This window comes from Atractosteus spatula, chromosome 16, assembly GCF_055471065.1.
Source record: "Atractosteus spatula isolate fAtrSpa1 chromosome 16, fAtrSpa1.hap1, whole genome shotgun sequence".
In the NCBI taxonomy this organism is placed as follows: Eukaryota; Metazoa; Chordata; class Actinopteri; order Semionotiformes; family Lepisosteidae; genus Atractosteus; species Atractosteus spatula.
The window spans coordinates 16,328,224-16,349,024 of NC_142721.1; the positions used below are offsets into that span (position 1 = coordinate 16,328,224).

The 20,801-nt window shown below is 46.7% G+C and overlaps 1 protein-coding gene across 1 annotated transcript; it reads right to left on the reverse strand.

Annotated features, from left to right (window-relative positions):
* Nucleotides 1-464: 464 nt before the first annotated feature.
* Nucleotides 465-20,782, reverse strand: LOC148819676 (mucin-2-like). The gene is made up of 48 exons (XM_088934967.1): nt 20,707-20,782; nt 19,729-19,990; nt 19,023-19,137; nt 18,715-18,805; nt 16,984-17,090; nt 16,670-16,886; nt 16,164-16,289; nt 15,657-15,774; nt 15,223-15,361; nt 14,983-15,096; nt 14,444-14,513; nt 14,171-14,308; nt 13,855-14,019; nt 13,243-13,334; nt 12,989-13,115; nt 12,488-12,743; nt 12,352-12,401; nt 12,179-12,279; nt 11,935-12,086; nt 11,448-11,586; nt 11,193-11,300; nt 10,799-10,978; nt 10,298-10,534; nt 10,019-10,175; nt 9,796-9,927; nt 9,480-9,618; nt 9,235-9,278; nt 9,008-9,160; nt 8,380-8,724; nt 6,844-7,500; nt 6,489-6,655; nt 6,151-6,325; nt 5,735-5,985; nt 5,251-5,434; nt 4,798-4,993; nt 4,473-4,651; nt 4,142-4,211; nt 3,942-4,048; nt 3,621-3,652; nt 3,327-3,504; nt 2,986-3,090; nt 2,400-2,440; nt 2,163-2,285; nt 1,977-2,072; nt 1,760-1,888; nt 1,408-1,447; nt 1,195-1,318; nt 465-720 (listed from the first exon to the last, which is right to left on the reverse strand). The coding sequence occupies exons 1-48, from the start codon at nt 20,780-20,782 to the stop codon at nt 465-467; spliced, it is 7,260 nt and encodes a 2,419-aa protein (XP_088791093.1).
* Between the last annotated feature and the right edge of the window lie 19 nt (nt 20,783-20,801).

Consider the following 20,801-nt stretch of genomic DNA (forward strand, 5'->3'; position numbering starts at 1 on the left):
AACTTGTCTCCCAAGAAAGGCACTTGAAACAAGGAAGTTACTGAGAAATAGATGGACCTGATCACAGTAGGTTATATGTAATGATTAAGTTTATCCAAACTTGTCCAGAGCAGTGTTGGAGCTTTAGTGCAGGGGCACTGTGAAACATGCCAATGTGATACCAAGGAGTTAGAAATTCCCTAAAATCTCTTCTGCTCATTAAACATTGATACAGCCTAGTGAACTGGAATGGCAAGGTAGTATTTGAGCTATTGCCATAAACCAGTTCCGTTCCCTCAAATGGGTCTCAAGTACGACCACCCAGTTAGTCGAGAATCAAAAAACTCTGCACCAAAATTCAGGGTGTTTTGAAGCAATTTTATTGGCCCAATACAACTAGATCCATATAAAAACTTCTGAAGTCAATAAATCAACCATGGAAAATGACCCAAAAGCTGCAGTATTTCCATTCAAAAAGTTGAGCACTAATGAACAATTTTTGGCATTTCATTGAAGTCCTTTTCATCACTTAGTGTGGATTGCCAGCTCCGTTTGCTGGAGTCCATGACAGAAGTGGTCTGATCACAGCTCGTAGTGCGGCAGTCACACTTATCCACATAGATGTAAGTGTAGGGCCGGCTGGTCCCATCAGGGCAGATCACGGTGATGGTCTGCTCATGAGTTTCCACTTCCTGGCAACAAGCACACTTGTGTTCCATGCTAGCTGCCTCAGCAGAGTATCTGCAATGCACAAATGTGGGGAACAAAGTGGTATTTAGCCCTCTATTCTGCTCACTCATTACTTGATTGAAGTAGCCTTGCTTTTGCCTTTGAATTCACTAGCCAATTACCCTTAAACAGCAAGTAGATTCAAGCAATAAATTCAAGCAGAAAGCCTTTCCTGCTTCAATAGCAATTTCCTAATGCAACAACCTCTGGGTCTATTGGGATGTTTTGAGGCATTAGTCTAGAAGTTAACACTTCTACATAGGGGAACAAAGTTCACTTCAAGGCACTAGTTTCTCTAGCCCATAAAAAGGGTCCCAAACCTACTCACTGCAACAGTAACAATTCCTTCAATACAATAGTTGCTACTTAACCATGAAACACTAAGGGAAACTGGTTGAAGTGAACAGCCATTATGGACAAAACGCTTAAAAGCGGACAACCCCCCCCCCGAAAGAATGTGATTGAGCAGTTTGGTGGGAAACCTACATGGAGGAGGTGCCACAGGCACCCTGACAGTGCGTCATCTCAACCTGATCATGGGACTGGCAGCCCTTATCCGTGATGTGAGTCTTCAAAGTGGACACCTTACAGGCCTTCTGTTTCTCCACACCTGCAAGGACAATCCGCAGGGGTAGCCCAGTGCAACAGAGCAAGTGGCTGACGGGATTAGAAGTCTATCAAAGTTTTTGCAATACTTACATGTCTTACAGCACCCATCTGGAGCGGTCACAATTGTTCCCTACAGGCAAAAAAAATGAAACCTAGTCAGGTCATTTCCCGACTTCCTTGAGGGGAAAAAAAAAGCCATTTCAAAAGTGCCCAGTTCCACAGTAAGAAAGATTGCACCTGTAGAATGCAATTAGCATATTGAGCTTCAACCCTTTTGAATCCTTACCAGAAGATTCCTTTTATAGGAAGGAGTCCTCCAATATAAACCGTATGTAGCTTTAAATGCAACCACAATGCTAGAAGATTCTAGCCAAGCCAGAAGCTTTATGAACATTTCCAGTTCAAAGAGCAAGTAGTCGCTTTAGGTTTTGTGCACCCTTACCGGCTGACAGTTGTTCTCGTGGAAGGCAGGACACTGAATGGTGGCTTTAGTGGAGATGAAGGCATTGTTCATCTTTGCACAGCTGTGCACCTCACACTTGTGTCCAAGAGGGGACCATTGCTCTCCAGGCTAAAGGAAGAGAAGAGAAGCACTCAGCATTAGTAAAGAGCCATGATGCAACTTCAATCAATAAGCTTGCCAGTACAGCTCAGCAGACCTCGAGTACATGAATAGTGCCGTCCACTTCAATGACGCAGTGAGTCTGCACACACTTTCCACAGCAATCTCCGTTATATCCCACATATTGGAATCCCTGGAATACACATGATGCCTCTAGGTTAATACCACTAGCAGCTGGGATATTTAACTCCATAACAGCGCCTTGCAACTTCGCAATCCTCACCTCTTCACAGGTCCTGTTACAGGGCAGGGCTGCACAGCTGATAATGCCGAGATGGGTTGAGAGATCCATATCCTTGGTGCAGGAGCACAGCTGGCATTTATCCACTGGAACACTGGATCCCGGCTGGGAAGAACATGGGTCACAGGAAGTGAGCTGGAATCTCCCTTTAAACCCACTACTATTTCTAGATTAAGTGCAGCATTCACACACCCCTAGATGGGCTACCCATTAAGTTACCTGGTATTCCATGTTGTTGTGCACACAAACCTCCTTTGGCACTGAAAAAGAAAATGCAGTTTTGGCTCCACACTGAATCTTTTACTTAAGACTTCATTGAATAGACTAAAGCAGTTCTGTATTAAAATCCTAAACTTCACAAATCCTAACAACTTCATGTTGCACATTTAGGTGGCATTTTGTTGGGGACCAAAACTGTTTAAGCATGTAGCCATATTGAAGTCCTAATTCTGTTTCAATATTCAGGTTTTGCAACCCATTTGGAATTGCGATAGTGGCCTTCAGTCAGCATTATACTGCTCGAAGACCTAGAAGGTGGAGTAGAAATGCATGATTTTATAGATGTATTTGAAATTGCTCCCTCAGAACCCAAACACTGCTAAATTTTACTTCAGGTTTCCCGAGGGAACCCAATCCAAGACTTGGTACTGAACATGGTGTTCAATTCACAGCTCCCAGTCTTGCTAAAATCTGACACTCAACCCCCCCCCCCCCCCCAATCAAGGTGGTTTTACATTGAGCATTATAGAACAAGAATTATGAAAAGTGGCATTGTCTCAGCTTAGAGAGATGCAGGGCTCATTACCACATTTGTATTCAGGACAGCACTTTCCATCAGGGACTTGGACAACAGGCTGGAACCCCACTAGGCAAAGCATGCCATTGGGTGGACAGAAGCTGGCATTGCACCCTGAGATGGAACAAGATACCTCACATGAGCATCACCACACTGGCACATAGGTCTAGGCACTATGGAGCACTTGACAATAAGGGTGGCATTGTTGGAACGCTTTTGACAGTAAAGATAAGGACTTAAAACTCAGTAGGCTTATGCAATCAAGAGATGTTCTAGCCCACTTGCAAAGAAAAGGGGACAGGTAATGGTCAAGTCTGTGCAGACTACGCTTGGTCATGTAATGAACTTACTGCAGACAAGCTCCTTGCAGCAGGGGTCCGTGGAGCTGGTCTCACTGGTGATGACAAAGCCTGGCCCACTGCAGTCAGGTTTGGGCTCCACCAGACATTCCTTTGGCTCACACCTCACTCCTTTCATGTTGAAGTCACAGATGCAGTTCTGGCAGTTGTACTCAAATGTCTCCCCGAACTAGGGCAGAAATAGAAGGATCACAGACAGACCTCATACTAGAGCCCCCCAGCCACACCCATCTTCTCAGCAAGGTCAGGAAAGGCGCACGTGACCCTGCCTGACAGTGAACTAACCTCTCGAGGTACACCAGCTGGATCAAGGCACCCTGTACAGAACAATGCAATAATGGTCAATAAAACTAAATCAATGTGCTGGTACAGTACTATTTTGCAGGTCATTATAGTCTATACAAATGTTTAAAAAAAGACCTGTATCAATTATATCTGTTGGTCCAATGTCTGATGGTATAGCCAATAGTAAGTCAACTTTTCACTTGACAATGTACTTCAATAGCAATATTGCAAGTTTACCAACACCCTTGTAGGCAAACATTTACAGTGAACGGCAGCATTTTAACTGCCCTTAAAGGCTCAGTTAAACCGAAATGCACATACCACACTTCTCCACACAGACTTGAGTGTGCTTGTTGTACAAGATTGAGCCTTCAGGACAGAAGCAGCCTTCCGTCTGTATTGGAAGGATATCATGGCCTTCAGATGAGCTAGAGAACATTAATACAGGTTTAATTCCTTACAATTTCTTCCCCAACTAGAAGTATGGGGATTTTAAATAACAATTCAGCCCAATAACTTACTGGTCTTCACAAGTGGGTTGCTTGGCAGGACCACATGGCCTGTAGACCATGTTGGAAAGGCAGGTAGGGGCTGTGAAAGAAACATGCCAGTTAGCCAGCTGGCAGAGGATTGTGTTCACGGTGCTTAAAATCAAGGTGATTCACAGAGGTTACAGGTTTCAGAACCAAGGTAGCTTTTAAGACTTTTCCTCAAAACCATTTTAAATAAAGGGTCTGACTGTGGCTGTTAATTTAAGCGTTTTCCCAGCTGTAAGTTACTGTAGTGGAAAGAGACTGACCACATGCCAAAGTAGTTCTTCCACACCCAATTCCTTCAGGATGAGGCACTTACGGCATTTCCCATTTGTATCATCTCTCCAGCTCACACAGACGCCCAGCTGTGCACACATGGAGGCATAGGTCTGCAGGCTGGTGCACTCAATGGAGCTGTTCTCCATGTGGCAGCTGTCAAACACACAGCCCTGGTACAGAGGCTCTGGAGGGACCAGTTTATGGCACGCTGCAAACACCCTGTGAATACATGACCGGGCCAGCTGCAATTTTAAAGCACTGGGGGAGAAGAGTCTTGTACATGTTTAGTCTGCGCAATTAGGTGCGCCTACAAGACAGAACTCCAGTATAGTGGATGAATGAGTATACACGGGACTTTAGCTCACTTGCTCTTGAGGAGGTCACAGACAGAATGTGGTTTGCAGGGTCCAGAGGGTGGTTTGGGGGTCACTGGAGGTGGTGAGGTGCAGTGGGGCTTGTGCTCATCTTTGTGTAGCCAGTATTCTCCCATCACAGCACAGTCCTTGACCAGCCGGCCTCCAGGAAGCATGCAGTCATCTGTCTGGTTGTTAGTGCAGGTTCCTGAGGGGGTGAGGAGGGAAGAGGGCAAGTTGTTCATTGATGGAGAACCCAGCTCCAAGTTACACCATAGGATTGCAGAAATGAGGAGGTTAACTTCTACAAATGGATTTGGCTCTTCCCACACAAGCACCAAAATCAAGTAACTCTTGGATACAATATCCCAGAAAGGGCAGGAAGAAAAGATCTAAACCCCCACTGATCAGGGCTCCCGTTTCCCCCAATTCTTGTTTTGTTACAGGGGTATTCCTTGCTCTTACCACATTGTCCCTGCGTGTTATTGCCAAACCTGAAGTAAGGCAGCTTGACACTGAAGGCAATTCCACTGAAAGTCACCACAGCACCTATATCTGGGATCTCCAGCACCAGGTTAAGGCCAGAGCTGACAACCCTCATCTTCTCCCCTTTGAAAGGGAGTTGAACCAGTTGGTTATCCACCAGCACCTTCAAAAAGAAAGAAAGGGCAATGCACAGTGAAGAGGCATAACTGGTCAAAGACTAGGGATTTTTGAACAAGCTGTATTTAACAGCCTCCAGTTTCTAGGTCAAGTTGATGCCAAGACCTCTTTTGAAGGATGCCACGGCAGGCAAACATGGAATTTCAAATTAAAGATCTTTAGTCCAGTACTTCTAGAAAAATTATAAATTAAGGCTCTGCTCAAAAGTCTCATTAGCCTTCCCCATAGAAGTGGGAGATCCCACTGCCCACTAGAAACAAGGTGGATAACGGCCTAGAGTACTGACCTCCAGGCTCACTGTCACAGTATCCCCTTTATCCTTCAGGGCGATCTCCACTCCACCAAAAGAGACAATGATGGAGCGCGGACAGGACACTTCCTCTCGGGGATCACAGTGCACATTATCAATATAAATCCCAAATTTAGGATACACAGGGTTGATCTCTTCCACCAACACATAAGTGCAGTTGCCCTGGAAGCTGTAATAGAGTCCATCGAAGGTGACATAATGGGGATCTCCAAAGCCAATACAGTAGCCTGTAAAACAGAAATCAGTCTGTTGAATGAACTTGGAAAGTTAACCTCAAGTATTGATTGTGTTCACCAGAAAAAGCAAGCAAGCCTGGCTCTGCTGAAAGGGAGGAAACCATACCACATGGTTTCCTCTAGCTTGAATACCATGGGAGGTACAGCAATACTCACATTCACACTCAAAATGCTGGCAGCACTTGTAGTCATCCCACACCAAGACTGGGGGTCTTCCATTAGTGCAGGCGAGGTTCTGAAGAGGTGGGCATTCATAGGGGATTATCTCAATTGTGTTGTTCTCAATGCATCTAGCCATTGTGCAGTTGTGGATTTCAAAGACTTCGTTTTGCTAGAACAAAAAGTTTTCCAACTTGAGAACTGAATGTAGTTTTTGATCCCTTTGGAGATCTGATGGACAGGATTCAGCATTCCAGGACAAGATCTGATCCAAGTTCTACCAAAAAATACTTTGGGTCATCACTACTCACTGCAAGACCTTAAAGTAAACTCACTTTTTTATTCCATCCTGGGCATTCCGGGATTCTGGGAGTAGTCCACGTGGGACTAGGGGTGGGGGTTGTTGTACAGGGTCTTGAGTGCCTTTCAATCTTGCAAACATCAGAACACGCATCATAGAAGCATGAACCAGCCACACTGTTAACATCAGTGATCACATCCCCTGAAGGGAAGAAAAAAAAAAGGTTATGGCATCCTCTTTAGAAGTTCACTCCCCAGAAAGATCCATATAAATGCTGGAGTCCCCACCCCCACCCCCCCACAGAAGTGGGCAGTTTTCTTGCACCTTAGCAATGACGTTATCAACTTCAAGTGCACTGGAACCCCCCTAAACTTGTATTTAAGTCTCACCTGGATTAAAGGTAGTGCCATTCACAACGCAGAAACATTCAGGTGTTGTGCTCGTTGTAGGAAGACCAACAGTGGTGGTGGGATTTTTCACTGATGTGGAGGAACCCTCCGAGATGGGGCCCCCAGTTGAAGGGGTACTGGTTGGAAAGCCTGCAGTGGTAGAGGTACCCACTGTGGACGGGGAATGGCTTGTTGGCACAGTGGTATGGGCTGTGGGGGTGGTGGCATTTGGAGATGGAGATGTTCGGATCACCAATGCTCCCGACGTGGGTTTAGGACCAGTAACAATTTTAAAAGTAGTTGACTCAGCAATGGTGGTGTGGGGAGTTGATGCTGCAGGGGTTATAGATTGGCAGTTAAAACTGCAACATGACACTTGAATCTCATAGTTGTAGCACTTGGGAGGAAGGGCATTCATATTATCTCTGTTCTTGCAGATCAGCCCAAATGACACATTGCACTGAGCCCTCTGTCCAAGATCTTCCAGGGTGTACTCGGGGTAGGACACAGCCCTGCACCGGATGTCCTCTGGGTGATCACAGATGTCACCACCATGGCTTTTAATATTCTCATAGGTCTCCCAGTCACCACCATCAGGTCCCATCTTTGGATAGCTGACATCAAACCACTCCGTCCACTTACAGATGGGCTTGCAAGCTTGAAAAAAGGTCACATGTAGGTTAACCGACAGGAGTTGATTCCAAAGTTTAAACCACTACAATCCATGGTTTCACTAGAATAACCAGTTAAATGCCTCCAAACAACCATTTCACTTGCACCCCAGACTATAGAACCAGTACGTTCCAGATGTAAAGTATAAGTAAATGGCTTGCCCTGGCTTCATCACAGAAGGGAATCCACTTCATCTCGTGCCCATGAAGGGAACAGCAGCCCCAATGGAGAATCAATACAGGGCCCAATGGGGACCATCAGTTGGTGCAGTACATTCCCAACCTTCACTAGGCCAAAACAAGTCTTCTCACCCAAATGAAGCACTAAGCAAGGCAGTCCATGTATAAACATTCTCACATCTCAACTTCTCAATCAAGTAGCACCCAACAGGTTTTAGACTATTTCAGCATTTAGAAAGAGCTAGACAAACGCTAAAATCCAAGCTGCAGCATGCTCCCCGGCTTGCCGAGCTAGACAGCAAGTTTTTATGGACTCCTCCAGATACTGGAGAATGAAGTACCTAAAAGATAACCCTTATTTGTACTTGGTACAAAAATTCACTGGCCTCTCAATTCTCCCCACAGGAACTTTCAAGGTCAAATGGAGATCAGATGTTTGCTTTCAAATCACCTTTTGCTCCATGGCTTCCCCAAACAGTCTTTAGAAAGTCACCAAAAAGCAAGTCTAGAACTACTTCAAGTCCAGAAGGAATCTGGATCCGATTGGCTCTCCCAGTTAGGAGAACACAGCAGTATTGACTTTAAGCCCTCCAGCTGTAGACTGTTAAAATTCAGTCACCATAGATGCAAGCATAGTGAAAATGAGTACTTCATTCACCCACCAAGGCAGAGCAAAACCACTTACCTGGGAGAGAACTGGTTGTGGTCAGAAGAGTTGTGGGAGGAGTAGTGGTACAGCTACCATGGCGGCAACAGTAAACTCTGATCTCATAGTTGAGGCAGAAGAGCAGCACCCCCTTCTGTTCGTCATTCCTGCAGATCAGCCCATGCGAGAGCTCACAGTGCACAGTTTGGTTCAGGCTCCTTTCTAGTGCCTCCACAGCTCTGCATTCAATGGCAATGGGATCACTGCAGACTTCATAACCACGGCGACGGATTTCTTCATAGGTTTCCCTTTCACCTTCTCCAGGGCCAAATCCCGGAAAGTCAACATCAAACCACTCTGACCATTCACATCTGGGTTCACACACTGCGGGAGCACAAGGCCTACCCGTTAGTACCATGCCAGCATCTAAGCACTACATTTCCGTGCACCAAACACTGGATTCCATTTGGCTCAAATTGGTTACATTCGTTTGCTCACAGTTTTGACGCAAGTGTACTGTGGAGGATTAAGACCAGAGGGATTGTTCCTTTCCTCCTGCATTGCAACAAGAACTCCCAAGACTTGTGCTTGAATTCAAGCTATTAGCCACTTTAAGATGCTAATAACTTGGAGGGCAGATTCTATAGAAGAACCGTAAAATTCTTACTTGTGGTTGGAGGAGTAGTTGATGCACAGAGTTGCTCAGATTTTATAACTGTTCCATTCTTACAAGTCACATAAGAGCACATGCCCAAGTGGTCTGGGAAACTGGAAATCACATGACCATCAGAATACACCACTCCATTGTACTCGCAGCAGTCTGTGGAAGACACCCCCAGTCAGGCAAGAATTCAACTTCTGCAGGACTTGTTGGAAAGAAGGGTATTCACTCACCAGGGTGCTTTGTACACTCAACAGTTCCCAGCTCTGTACAGCGACTGCAAGAACAAGAGGGGCACAGATCAAAGCAGCCATCAACCCAAGGTGCTGTAGAAGTTGACCTAACCAAAAGCAGCTTTCATCCTCTGCCATTACACAAGCTTTAATAACAGTATGGACTGTATAAAGCACCAGCTGTAGTAAAAGGGTGGACCTTTACAATTTCCGATGAAGTAAGTCTGTGCTCTGGAATGCCTTACCATGTGGTACACTGGTCACTAGGAACTTCCTGGCCAGGAAGATATGGAGTCCCATCAACAGAACATGTGCATTTCTCCACACAGGCTCCGCGGTCTTCATCAAAAAAAGGCTTGTCTGAAGGGCATGTGGGATAGCAACCTACAAGAACCAATTTTAGACATTTCTCACTAGAAAGGTTTTTCTGGATCACAGAAATGAGTAGGACACTAGAGACCATGATCCACTTCAACATACTGCTCGAGAATGGCAAGAGTCAGTGTAGGAGGTGGTGCTGATGGAACACAGTAAAGGGTGGACACGATTTCTAGGTCTTACCCTCCAGCTTCAGGAAGGAGCTGCTACAGTTTTCCTCTGGGTTCCGACAGGTTTTATAGCATAGAGGGTGGCAGGGACTGTAGTGCCATGTACAGTTCTCTTCAGGAGTATTATAGAAGTCACAAAATACAGCTAAAAAAGAAAGCCCAAATGCAAGGACATCCTGATGTGGTCATAACATTTCAAAGGATCTGCCTATTTGCATCTTGTAGGCCCTACTCACGGCAGATCTCAGGTGTTCTCCAGGCCACACAAACCCCAGCTTTGTTACAGGCCTCAGCATAGGCAGCCACAGCTGTGCAGAAGCACTCGCAGTCTCCTACACCGTCACAGGAACAGGAGTCTGTCACACAGGCATCGTAGTACGGAGTGGGGTCCACCTGCACAAGGATCCGTTTATAAGTTAGTATTTGTATTCTGCTTTAGAAAGCAGCAAGGACAGGCCAAGCTGCATGCACAATCCTTTTAATCTTCCTCCATCTAATCTTGTAGGAGGACTTACCATGTAATGACAGTTTTGGAAGGTCTCTCCCCTAATGATGCTGCACTTCAGCTTAGCCCAGCCATGGCGGAAGGGATTCATAGAGCAGGGGTCATTGAGCTCTGCGTCGGGACAGCTGCTGGACACCTTCCAGCTGTTCCCAAACTCCAGGGGGCTGGCCACCACCAGCTGGCCCTTGGTGGTGAAGTCGTTCTTCCCGTTGTCATCGAAGTTCCCACACAGGCCGCACACCTGCCCCTAGAGGAGACACAGGGCACAAGTCAGGGAGCCTGCAGGGCACATCCTGCGACAGCAGCACTGCAGAATCCCTCCCACAAGCCACTTCATGCTGAGAAATTAGAGCCGAGTGTACTAGTCCAGCAGTACTTTATACTTTACAAGAAGAGTAATTCCACATTGCCAACTATGCAACATGTTAAACAGTATGGGGTCTCTTCTGCTAAATCCCCATTTAATTTCTTTTATACCAGATGTCCTTGACTGCAGGCAGTCCCGACTCACTGCGTATGATGGATCCAGGATGATGTAGAGGGCTGTCTTCCGGTCCCAGAGCACCTTCAGCCCAATGCTGGTTTCGATAACGAGGTACATGCCAACAGACCGCACTCTGTACGTCACCTGTTCTCCCCAGTCTAGTTTAGTTACTTCATACTTCCCATCAGACAGCTTCAGCTCAGTTCTCTGTGAAAGACAGACAGCTCAGCTCCTGGTGAGCCCAACCTTTATACCAGTTCCAACAGTGGGGAGGCTTGCAGGAAACCAGACAACGTCTCAGCACTGGGTTCAGAAACATTGGAGAACAGTTCTGCCAATAGAGTACAGCTTGAGATTGGATCTAGAAGGATGACGATATACCTGAAAGTAGCTATGATGATAGTCAAGAAATGGCTCTTACCCCCATATAAATCCGCACCGATTTGGAGCAGGTTGTGCCTGTTCCACAGGGAATGTTTTCAGTGATCACACTGAAGGTGCCGTCTGTAGATTCATCTCCACAGAAATCCTTTAACACAATGGTCATGGCACTAGTAAAGAGTGCTCATTCCAACATCACCATGTCAAGTTGCAATTAAGACAAAACAAGCTCAGTGGACTTGCAAGAGCACCTTCTTACAACCCTATCAAATCAACAGCTCATTAGCAATAGTACCTGAGCTGCCACATATCCACAGTCTCCATCAAAGCCAAACCTCTGCTCATCGAAGGTGATGTAGTGCCCGCTGCCATAGATGGTGCAGGTGCCCGGGCATTTCTCCTTCGTGCACTGCCACTGCCCCGCCTTGCAGGTGCTGCAGGGAGAGAGTCACCAAAAGCATTGAACCAGGGGAAGAGAGAGTTGGAATCGCACCAGCTGTCAATATCAACACCAGTACCCTGATGAGCACAGCTTAAATTTACACAGGAAGTACCTCACTATTATCAGGATAATGGTGAACTCACAGTTAAGTTCACCACTGGAGAAATTACTTTGTGAAGTAAACTTCATGTTTTGTACTAGTAAAGCAATGACCAAATGCTTCTCATCTGTGAGCACCAAGCTTAACTGCAATTAAAAGAATAAAAGTACTCATCATCCCCATTAAGATGCCTAAAAACTGCATTGAAGCTACACAAGATGCCTCTAGGGAAGGACCTACCAGGTGTTGCACTTGTCCCTCACTGTCACCCCAGGAGGAAAGACATCTCCATTATGGAAACAGGGGCACTGATGTTCAAGGACACAGTTCTCCATCCCGTCATCATAAAGCCCATCGGGACACTTGCACCCCGACACGCACCCAACGGTGTACTGCAGGGACAGAGCACAATGAAGCACCAAGCTACTGCCAATTCTAAACTTGAAGCCAGATTAAAACTGGAAAGGAAAACCTCTGTACTTACACATTCAGCAGCAGGGTTTCTGCAAGTCTGCTCACACTCCAGGCCTGGAGAGCCTGCCATGGCTGTGGAACAGCTGAATGGAATCTTATGGGACGGGCAGTCTATTAAATACAGAATAGGAATCAGACAAAGCCTAGCATCTGGGCTGCCAGCAGTGAGGCTTTAGTACTTACTTATGGATCTTTCTGTTAGCTGGCAATCTAATGTTCCATTAGTGCAGGTGCTAAAAGGAAAATGCATAAGATGTTCAGTAGTTAACTATTAACTGGTGTGGAGTACCTCAGGAATATCCTCAAGATTGACGCCTACCAGTGCTCATCCTCAATTGTGATGGATTTCCCAGGCTGGATTCGGTCTCCATTGTGGAAGCAGGGACAGCTGGCCATGGGCACACAGATGCCACCCTCATCCTGGTACAGACCGTCAGGGCAGGTGCAGCCGTCCACAGGCAAGAAGGTGGGGGAGCAGTACTGGAGATCAGAGCTGAGGGAGAGACAGGTGCGCTGGCAGCCATGGAGCCCATAGGAGAAGGTCTGAGTGGCAGGGCAGCTCTCCTTGTACTTATCTGTAAATCAGCAGAGTAAGAATACAGCTTCTGCAGACGTCCAAGCCAAAGTTCTTCCCCAAGATGTGCAGCATTGCTCCAACATGAACAGAGCTGAAGCTTAAGACTCCCCTCCCCTCTGCCTTTTGTCCCCATTGCCTGGAGTTTGGACAGAGGACTTGGTATGTACCTGCAGCTGGTTTCTCAGCTCTGGGACCGACAGGCCCCCAGAGCCCCTGACCCCAGTCCCTCCCTCCCCCACTCACCACACACAGTGCTCCTCCAGTCCTGCAGGGTCACACCCTTGGCAGCACAGGCTCGCACATAGGAGGACAAGGCAGCACACAGGCAGTCTTCACTCTTCTCACAGTTACAGGTGGAGTACACGCATTTCTGGAATCACAGGAGGCAGGAAACTAGCTATACATTAGACATCCAAGTTGACCAGAAGAATTGTTCTTTGATCTGTAGAGAAAGTGAAGCAAACAAGATGATCTGGATTTGGAGTTCACATCCAGACCTTGTAGTAGTCCTTGGGATTCACCAGCGCATGACACTCAGCAAACTTCCTGTCAGTCTCCAGAACGGAGCACCAGTGTTCAGCATAGTTCTCTGTGGGATGGAAGCACAGGAACACCTCAGTTCCACAGAACTACTGTAATGGACTAATTTTACAGACCCCTGACAATCACTGTCCATTACCATTTATAAGACCAAGTTGGCATTAAAAAGTCATGCCCATGATTTTATCTAGGCAAAGCTACCAAAACAGAGAAGGCTCTGACTTACAGTATATTACAACTGTTACTAGTTATACTGTCTAGGTAGGTTCAGCTTTCATTTATATGAACCTTTGCATTTTGATACCCAGTGCATCAGGTTCTTCATTAGCTCTCCTTCTCTTTAAGACCATTAGCTTTTTCTGTATTGCACTGGATAGGTCATGTTCAGGCTTCATGGCAACACTTGCCACCATACCCAAACATTCTGAATGATACAAAAGCCCTGTACACCTTTAGACCCCAACGTGGCAGAGATGCCGTTTTTAGACAAATGGTTGGATACACTCAGTCCCTTTATCTGGCCAGCACATGCTGTATATGGACATGGAAGGCAGCTCTTGGACTCTCACCCGTCTCCACACTGAGGGCACAGGGGTCATCCAGCCGGTCAGACCTGTCTGGACAGCTGGCCTGGGCCTTCCAGGAGTTGGCAAAGGGGGCAGCTGTGCCTTCCACCAGCCCAAGCTGGGTCTTAAAGTCATCACTCTGAACGTCATTGAAGTCTCCACACAGACCTGTGCACAAGACACTGCTTACAGTGGGGCTTCTGCCTGAGCAACTTACTGACATTTTCCATAGCAAAGGAACTGCAATACAGGCTGTTGGGCAAAGATTAGCTACCAGAGAGCTCAGGTTTTATTGTGGAACAGATGCAGTGCAACTTACCACACATCTTGGTTTTGTAGGACTGCTCCAGGGACACATAGACCTGCATGATGGGAACCAGCTGGACCTGCAGCTGCAAACCAAAGTCAGACTGCAGGATGATATGGAAGGAGGAGGGTCTGAAGACATGGAGGTGAGCTAAACAATGACAGAAATGGAAGTCATTAGATCTGTATTGATTATTCACATATTCATGCAGTTCTATGTTGTGACCGTCACAATGCTCAGCTCAAGTCTCATCATACACCCTACACAACGGAGTCTAGTTCTCACCCATGTTGTATGGGAGACTGATCTCAGCCGAGTTGTGGAGCACTTTCCCATCAGCTTTAAACACCAACGCCTTCAAGAAGAACAAACGTGTTAAAGATCCAGCAGCTCACCAGGTAATATACTGTACATATTTCCATGTGCTCAGAATTGAATCAATACCCATTGAAAACCTACTAGAAGGTTTTAATTGTGCCTCATATGGACAGGGTGGGTTTTTTAATACGATTTTTGCAAGAGATCTTGTGGATGGTCTTTGGAATCACCCCCCCCCCCCCCCCCCAATCTTAACTGTATGCTACAACCACAGATGCAGTATTTTAATTTACTGAGAATAGGGAGCATTTCCAAGTGTATCTGGTAGAATAAGCTGCCAAGCCTGCTAGTAGCAGTGACTCCATAAAGATTCTTGAAGGGTGCCTTCACCATACAGGTTCTTGAAATTCCAAGTGATCTTCACTGGAAGGATATTACAGTAACTGAAACCCATCCTTCCTGGTATCTTGTCCCTCCAGTACCAGCCTCTCTGGCTCCACACTCACATTGTTCGTGTCATGGTCCAGCAGCACCACTACGGTCTTCAGACAAGTGTCCAGGTCCTTGGAGCCACAGGGAACCAGTTCTCCCAGGATGCTGAACCTGGCTCCATCACAGTCCTGAGAGGGTACAAAAAGTTGACCTACTCAAGCCAACTTATCATGGATGACTGCACCCTTTACATTCCACAGGACAGCTTGCAACATCTGGAAATGACATCTTACAGTAATGGGCAGGGACGTTACCTTGGACAGGACATAGTAGCAGTTTCCATGGAAGGTGTAGGTCTTGCCATCAAAGGTGGAGATGTGAGCTCCCCCCTCCACAGCACAGCTCCCAGGACAGGACCGGCTCTTACAGGCCCATTTCCCCGACTCACAAACACTGAAACACAGAACAGCCCTTCGAGTTTCACACCCTGCATGAAGAATATCACCCCTGTGAGGAACTCTGCCTCGAGCACTAGAAACAAGGATGGGTCATGTTTAGGACACAAAGCCAAAGAGACAACAGCATGCACAGCACGTCACACAGAAATAAGTGTTTGTGAACACAATCCATTTTAATGGGAGGATAAGATGGGACCTGGTCTTTTACATTTCAGTTTCAAACTACACTGAATCAGATAGAGAGAGTGCAGGTGACAGAAGCCACTGCAGTGGCAGAAGATGCCGTTTACCATTCCTCGCACTCCTGCTGGACTGTCTCCCCAGGCTGGTAGTGTTTGCCATGCATGTTGCACTGGCACTGCTCCACTGGAATGCACCCGGTCTGAGAAACATCGTCAAACACCGTCCCTGTGGCACAGCAAAGACGGGCAGCATGAGACCACAGTCCACGACAGACTGCCTGTTTCACTCTCATACTGTTCCTGCTGGAAGGACTTCAACACCCAAAAATAACCTCTTCACTGGAGAAGAAGTCACCATTTCTCTACTTGGTCACTAGTGATCACGCACTGTGACAGTATGTGGATCTACAGTCACGTCATGCTCTCAGCCTAACTCACCCAGAAAAATAGTCAAACATCCCATTTCCTAGTCATTTGTATTCAAATAGCTTCTAGTCTCACATCTTGTGCAATACTGTTAATTACAACTGCACAGTGCATCCAAAACAGGTCTTGGAGACCAAGCATGTCATCCTGGTTTTACAGGGTGGTGTTGCAGAACACAGGGGCACTGACCTGCGGGGCAGAAGCAGCCGTCCATGCGATGCTCCTCACACAGTTTGCTGGTGTCAGTGTGGGAGCAGGTGTTCATACAGGGGGAGCCGCTCTCCAAGTACACCATGTTGAAGGGACACTGCTTGGCTGCAGTTTGGACACAGTATATTTAGAGGTCATCACAGCAATGGGTTAATGACACTAAGCACTGCAGGACATGAATTAGGATGAAGCTGTGAGGAGTTCAGATGTCTGTCAGATGCTTTGCTTTCAAGATGCGCTGTACAGTGATTTTTACCGTAAATAGTAAAAGACTAGCATTAAAGGAGAAATCCTTTGGTTTAATGCAAAGGACTGTACCTCTATCACTGCAGTCAGAAAGTAAATTCAATTAAGCTGTAGTGAAATTCAAGATGGAAACAGGCTTTCCATCTCAGCCACCAAGAACTGCAAAAACTTCAAAGCTGCAAAGAATCCAAGTGGAAATCTCAGCTGTAGAACAATCCACCTGTGATTTAGCATCTTACCGCAGAATTTCTCAGTCCTCCAGTTCTGGGGAGTGCCACCAGCATGGGAGCACTGCCGGGAGAATTCGGAGAGGGTGCTGCACACACAGAAGTCACCCAGGGTAGAGTTACAGCTGCACATGTCCTGAATGCAGGCCTGGACGTAGGGCTCAGGGTCCACAGAGCTCTTGCAGTCGGCCCAGACTCGCGACTTCAGCAGCTGTTCACAGGGTGTGCGCTAGGTACGATACAAGAGGCAGGTTACAGCCACTGAAGTGAGAAGCTGGCACAGAATGCCACTGTGAACAAGCTGGAGGTTTAGACCCGATACTCACATACTGAGAGCAGGAAGGTGTTGACTCCTCATAGGGGTCCTCACACTCTTCACTGGGTTTATGAATCTTCTGCAGGTTCCCAAATGCAACAGGGCTCATCAATTCACCTGCACAAAGCAACCATTTCTAACAACTCTGCATAAACAGTAAACCATTTTAGCAAGGCAACCTCTGTACTACTCCATTCTCCAGCCAAGCTATGGTACACGTTAGCTACTACCAGGTAGTCACACCTTGCCAGCTGGCTGGGTGGAAGCCCCTCTGTGGACTCCAACCAATTTTAGCCTTTGAAAGTGCAGCTCAATCATGTAAAATACAAGATTCATAGCTTCCTGGCTACAAGAGCTAGTGAAAGTGGTGCCCAGTTATAGTTGTACTTGATGTGGTATACTGAAACTGTGGGAAGAAAAAGACGTTGTTGGGTCTCCTGAACCACATCGGCAACAATCAAAACCCAGTGGCAGGTCTAATCTAGCTTCATGTATACGGCCTCTTACTAGCTGCATTCATGAGATGTCTCCTGAAAGAGGAGGACTACAGATAGCAGCATGCATTTACTTGTACAGGAGAGGTGAAGTTAAGAGAAGGCCACAGTGGAGAACTTCCCACAAGCTTATGCTTCAGATATAGATCAAGTTGATATGCTTTGCAAGTTCAGAAGCAGCTACTATGGTCGTTTTCATTTAAAACAAGTCAAGCACTTAACATGTTTAAAATGTCATGGTGTGCCCTTGGCAAATGCCCAATTTCATCTTCCTGATCCTGTTTGCCTTTCCACTCTTAAGAGATTGGAAATGGATCCAAAGCACTAGTAAATTTTAAAATCTTTGAGATGACAAGGGAGCCTAACCCAAAACACAACGATGGGTTTGAATAATTCAATTTGAACCAGGATGCAAGCACAAAAATTGAGAAAAAAAGCATTTTACAAGCTATCCAGTCATGAAGCCAATAGCTTAGTTATCGAAGGATATCCGTTACCAAGTACGCCACAGGCCTGTGTGTAACCGATTCAGAGAAACTGCAGAGGTGCTAGTTCTTGTCCTGAAATGTGACCCGACTTGTTTGAAAGATGAGCATTGATCTCTTGAAGCAAGAGAACAGCAGCTGTTGAGTGCTTAGACTTTGTATGGTATTTGAGGGCACCTTCCCCTTTCAAGAAATCCAAGAGCTAGGAAAACCTGTTGACATCCTCCCCCCCTTCAGATGAATGAGCAAACGATTTTGGCTTTATACAAGTGTAGCCTATATAGTATCGCACAAATGCAGGTTTTGATACTATTTGTTGCACTTCATTTAAGTTTATAGTTAAGTTACCTCAGAAGACCTACCTCACTACAGGTTGGTTGACCAATGCATTTACTGTAAGACTTATTATGGAGAAATCACTTAATACCAGAAGTTTAATATACCCCTACATAAGCTATGTAGGCATATTGGGGAGCTGGGGGTACAGAGAAGATCTCCCCTTTCCTGGGAGGAAGGAGCCCCCCCCTCCCCATCACAAAATAGAATTAAAACTCAAGATATGCAGAACCTTTAAGACTCTCAAGCATTTCCTACTGGCTCTCTACTCAGAAAATCCACACATACTTAAGGCTCTGAAGATAAGCACCAAAATGTAACCTAGCATGAGACACTGTAGAAGTTTACAGCAACCTATTAAAGCATCCAAATTGCTTTTAATTGCAAAGCCACAACATAAATAGGTTCTGGCAAAAGTCCACTCACCTTCATAGATGAACTCATTATACATGCTGATCCCATTGTAATCCCCACACAGCCCACAGGTGCGGTTCCTGTACTTGGAGTCCAGCTCCAGCTGAGGAGAGAAAGCCCAGAATGCTCAGTTCAGAACTGGGGTAGCCTGGCGTCTTGACAGAAGTACATGGAGAAATGTGTGCATGTCAGGCCTGAGACACGCCAACATTTCAAAGTCATGTCTATGGTCTCGTTACAGCTCCAGGAGTGACCTACTGGTAACAGGATGGGAATGAATCTTCCCTCTCTGAAGAACTGACAAACAGCCTGGCTCTTACCATGATGGCATCTTCTCCGTTCCACATGACAGTGAGTCCCAGTTTAGCGTACAGCTTTGTGTAGACCTCATTCTTCTCCAGCAGTACCCCTGAGCCGTAGTATGGCGTTTTCACACTGGGGTTGGGTCAAAAAATCCATGGTGTTAGTCCCAAGTTGTAAGGCTACAATCAACATTGTGGATTTAAAGACTAGTGACTATTTGGGGGTTAGCTCTACTTCATGAGGCTGAAACTATTACACCACATAAGGTACTGTAGGTTTGAAACAGAAGAAAGCTTTCAAATCAAGTAGGTTTATCATGTCCTTGACTGTTCTGAACAAGGAACAGACGTTTTGCGCCAATTTCTGGATTTCTGCACTCCAGAACTGTGCAGCTCTCTTTCCTCCACACAGCCTAGGCCCTAAACGTCATAAGACCCACACGTTTAGACACCTGGAGTGGGAGAATGAAGATCTGACAAGAATCATTCCTCCCACTTGTCAACATTGAATGCTTTGTGGCCACAAGACTTTTTAATGAAAAGGGATGCAGTATAACTAGTCTGTATTTCACTAGGGGCAATTAAGAGAAACATTCCCAGGCTCATTTTATTGAAGAAAGGGCTTGCATCATATCCTGCTGTAGGTGTAGTCAGAATCACAAGAACATGTGCTGCAGAAGGTCAGCACAGTTAAGAAAGCCCAGACTAAGCCTTCAGTACTCACATGTCTCCATTGACAGACACCAGCTTGCCGCGGAGGACGACGATGATGTTCTTGATGGTGACGACCACCTGGCTGATGACCAGGCGGTCCCCGCGCTCTGCCCGCTGGATGTGCACGGAGAACTCCAGGTAGAAGTCATGGCAGTCGGAGGCCAGGTTGTACTCGCACGTCCCCGGGAACTGGTACACGTCCCCATCGAAAGTCTTGTAGTGCCCGTTGCCCCAGGTGCTGCAGATCGTCTGGATGTGCTCACTGCCACTGCCTAGGAGGAAGGGCAAAGGGCAGCTCAACTGGCTGAAGGGCGGCCAGTTTAACAGGTGCAAAACTATAAAAGTCCTTAGTTTGACAACAGTTCTTAAGAACAGCTGTTGTGTTGCACACGGCAGCCACTTACAGCATACTTTGGGGTTACCACATTACAGCACTCACGTTCCCCCACCACCCACCCCCATTACCAGTTCTAAAACATGCACAATAACGAGCAGACATCTGCAGAGCCCTTCCACAGGGAAACCAGTGTGTGAAGCTCTTCCTCCGATCAGACCGCAATATTTCAACCTGCGGTCAGGTGCTGTACAGGATCGTCAGCCTCCCGACAAAACAAGCTGGTTTTGAAACGCTATGCTGTAAAGGGTTTGATTTTAGTTGTTAATGAAATTAACATGTGGGATTAGAGACTAGGAAGTCAGTCTCATGAAGTGAAGGACAGGTTTTATTTGTGTTGACGCGGGCGAGGTCGTCACGCCGACCGAGGAGAAAGCGAACCCACTCCGGCCGGCGGACCGCTTGCGGGCTCCACGAAAGCCGCCTGTCAATGCCGGCAACTCGCGTCCAGCACCGCCCGGCTCGGAGCAGGAAGAGACGCCTCACAAGCCGACAGCTCCGCCACGGGACCGGCTGAGCAAATCGCACCTCATTACTCCGGCAGGGACGAGCGGCGACAGCAGCAGCAGTGTGTGTGTAACAACGGCATCCTACCTCTGGAGAACCGAGAGCCCAGAACGCACACAATCGCGAAGCTCCACACACGGAGCCAAACCGTTATCCTCCCCATCGCGGCCTGAAGAGAGAGC

Bases quoted from the DNA above. Each gene is read 5' to 3' on its own strand.
- LOC148819676 (XM_088934967.1), bottom strand. From the start codon at position 20,782: ATGGGGAGGATAACGGTTTGGCTCCGTGTGTGGAGCTTCGCGATTGTG. The intron at 9,928-10,018 runs GTGAGTAGGGCC...TTTCTTTTTTAG, and splicing joins GAGAACACCTGAGATCTGCC to CTGTATTTTGTGACTTCTAT. The intron at 4,652-4,797 runs GTGAGCTAAAGT...ATGTATTCACAG, and splicing joins TGTGACCTCCTCAAGAGCAA to GGTGTTTGCAGCGTGCCATA.